The 2,881-nt window shown below is 31.0% G+C and overlaps 1 protein-coding gene across 1 annotated transcript; it reads right to left on the bottom strand.

Annotated features, from left to right (window-relative positions):
- Positions 1–486: 486 nt before the first annotated feature.
- LOC111895571 (probable serine/threonine-protein kinase WNK11) lies at positions 487–2,364 on the bottom strand. Its single transcript, XM_023891658.3, has 3 exons — positions 2,246–2,364; positions 1,133–1,691; positions 487–1,022 (listed from the first exon to the last, which is right to left on the bottom strand). Exons 2-3 carry the CDS (start codon positions 1,631–1,633, stop codon positions 636–638), a joined length of 888 nt encoding a protein of 295 aa, XP_023747426.1. The 5' UTR covers positions 1,634–1,691; positions 2,246–2,364; the 3' UTR covers positions 487–635.
- Positions 2,365–2,881: the final 517 nt, after the last annotated feature.

Raw genomic sequence — 2,881 nt, 5'->3', positions numbered from 1 at the left:
AGGTAAAATTAATATAAAAAATAAAATATGGTTAGAAATAAAACTGTCAAAAAAAAAAAAAAAAAAAAAAAAAAAAAAAAAAAAAAAAAAAAAAAAAAACCTGGGTTTTTCAATGTATAGAATTACGGATAATAGAGACACATAAATGTGTACTTAGTCCATGAAAGGCCCATGTCAAATGGTGCAACCCACAATCCATTACCTATCTCTAACTTTTTAAATTATAAACTTTTAGTCTTTTTATATGAAAAAACATCACACGTTAATCACTCTTGATAAGTTAGAGTGGATTTACTAGTTTGTTTGTATCTTGACATTTATGTAATAGAGAAGACTATATGTATGTATCCAAAATATATATATCTATCTACCTTATAATAAGTCACCAATAAGCCTTAGTAAATTTTACTCATTTGTTATCATTAAAATTCATAAATAGTCATCAAAAATGTCAATTTAGAATAAAAAAATAGCACCAACAAGAGATATTATAACACATAAGCCATTATCTTGGAAAAGCTATTCAATCAAAACTACCCAAATATCAACAAATCACAACCATGTGAACCTTTTTTTGTTCACAAAACATATGAAAAAAGAACATGTTTTAATGTTTTATACACCCTCTTAATCCATTAAGCACTTCTATCAGTCTCCTCATCTTCAACCTCCAAAAGAAACGGATCTTTGAGAAGATCAGAAGCAGAAGGTCTGACTCGTGGTTGACCAATACACCTTTCAATAAACCCCTTTAATTCTGAATCATTTACTTTGTTAAATGCTTCTGGCATCACTCCACTTGTAACTTTCTTGTATATTTTAGCAATACTATCACACTCTGTGTATGGAATCTCCATTGTTGCCATTTCAAGTAAACACATCCCAAATGAGTAAATATCCACCAACTCATTGTAATCCTCTTCATATAGCTCTGGTGCCATGTACTCTGGTGTCCCTAATAAAGAATGTGCCACGTGGCTCTTCCCTACAACTGCTGCTAAACCCAAGTCACCAATTTTAACCTATTTCAGAAACAAATAAATAAATAAATAAATAAACCCCATGTGAATATTTTATATAAATTGAATACAGACTGAAGAAAATGAAGTGTTGGAGAACGAATTTTACTTACCTTTCCAATGTTGCCATTGATGAAGATGTTGCTACAGTTGAGATCTCTGTGAATGACACATGGGTCATGAGTGTGGAGATAATCTAACCCTTTGAGAATCTGTTTTGACCATTTCTTTAAGGCTTTGAGGGAAACTCGTTTGTGTTTCTTTCTGTAATCTCTTAGATTTCCTGATGCACATGCTTCGGTGATGAAGTTCAAGGTGTTGTGCTCTGTGTTCCTCCAGAAACCATAGAGAACAATGAGGTTTTCGTTGTTTAATGTCTTGAGGAGTTTTACTTCTGAGAATAATCTCTTGACGACAACTGGGTCGCTGAAGTTTCTTAGCTTCACTTGGTTCCAAGCTACGTCTTTACCTTCTTTTTGATCGAATCCTCTGTAGACTTTCTTCACTGCACCTGCACCTAGGAGATCACTGTATCTACCAAATCTTCCTGATGGATCGATCTCAATAAATTCCTCTGTATCTTGATCAGATGGATCAGAATCTGTCACTTGCATCCTAAGGATTTCTTTTGAATCGACGATTGTTATCAAATAGAATCCACCAGAATTATACCTAAATCATGGAAACAACCATCAGTTTAGCTGAATACATGACATGAAGCTTAATAGCTTATAGCTAGGGTTCATTCAAGATTCGAAAATTGTGATGTTCAACTAAAAAGCAACGATTAAAGTTTCAACTGCTCAAATTAGTAATCGCAAACGAAGTAAGAGATTCACAAAACTATTTACAGTGTAAATACAATCAGAAGAAGGAAAAAAAAAGTCCGCAATAGCATAATGTAAGCTTCAATGTTCTTACTTCCATAGCCAATTGCAATAACTGATTTAAAACAGATAAACATCGACAAATATCAACACGATCATATACGAATCAACGAATTCCAACATTCGCATGCTCGACATTAACAAGGAATCAAGAATCCGATTCATTACGCCATTAATGAATTTATAAAACGCAGAATACGTAGAAATTTGAAAGAAATATGGAAAACGTTTGCGGAAATTGAACTAGGGCTATAATTTTAAGCAATATGAAATCAAATGAGATGTTAGATATAAACTTATACACAATCGACTAAGAAAAGAAGAAGATCAAATTCATACCTTGACGTTATTCAGTTCTTCAGTTCTTGACACGAAACAAACACCTGAGAATTGTAAATATGAATGTGGGAAGAGTGGGATGAATGTGGGAGTCGATGAGTATAAATAGGAGAGCGATAACGACTCCGTACTTCAAAAATTTAATTAAATATGATTTAATATTTTTTAGGGCGCTGACTTATTTATTTATTATAGATTTAAATTTGAATTGGAATTATCCGTGCGTTTCAAGGTTTGAGTATGGGCTATTTCGTCTTTTGGCCCATTTCAAAATTGTTATTAATAATTTCAATATTGTAAAATTTTAATTTTAAGAATTAAATTATAAATTATTTTAATTGTATATGAAGTAATGAAACTTTTGCGAATTTTGCGAGCTCTAGAATATTTTTTTGAATAAATATAATGCTTAATGATTGTAGTATATAATAATAGATTAAGTTACAAGAAATTGTCCTTGTCATTGCTTGATCTACAAGCTTTATCCAAAAAATTATTTAATTTTTAAGAGGTTAACTCTTAAAATAGCAACTTATTTTTATTTTGCATGTATTTGTTCATTGTAGCAGTATACGGTTATCTATTTCTATATATTTAAATGTTTTTATTACGATATTGTATGTAAAAATATATTTT

This window comes from Lactuca sativa, chromosome 9, assembly GCF_002870075.4.
Source record: "Lactuca sativa cultivar Salinas chromosome 9, Lsat_Salinas_v11, whole genome shotgun sequence".
NCBI classification, from domain to species: domain Eukaryota; kingdom Viridiplantae; phylum Streptophyta; class Magnoliopsida; order Asterales; family Asteraceae; genus Lactuca; species Lactuca sativa.
Note: the sequence above shows the minus strand (reverse complement) of the source record. Positions and strands in the feature narration are given on the sequence as shown.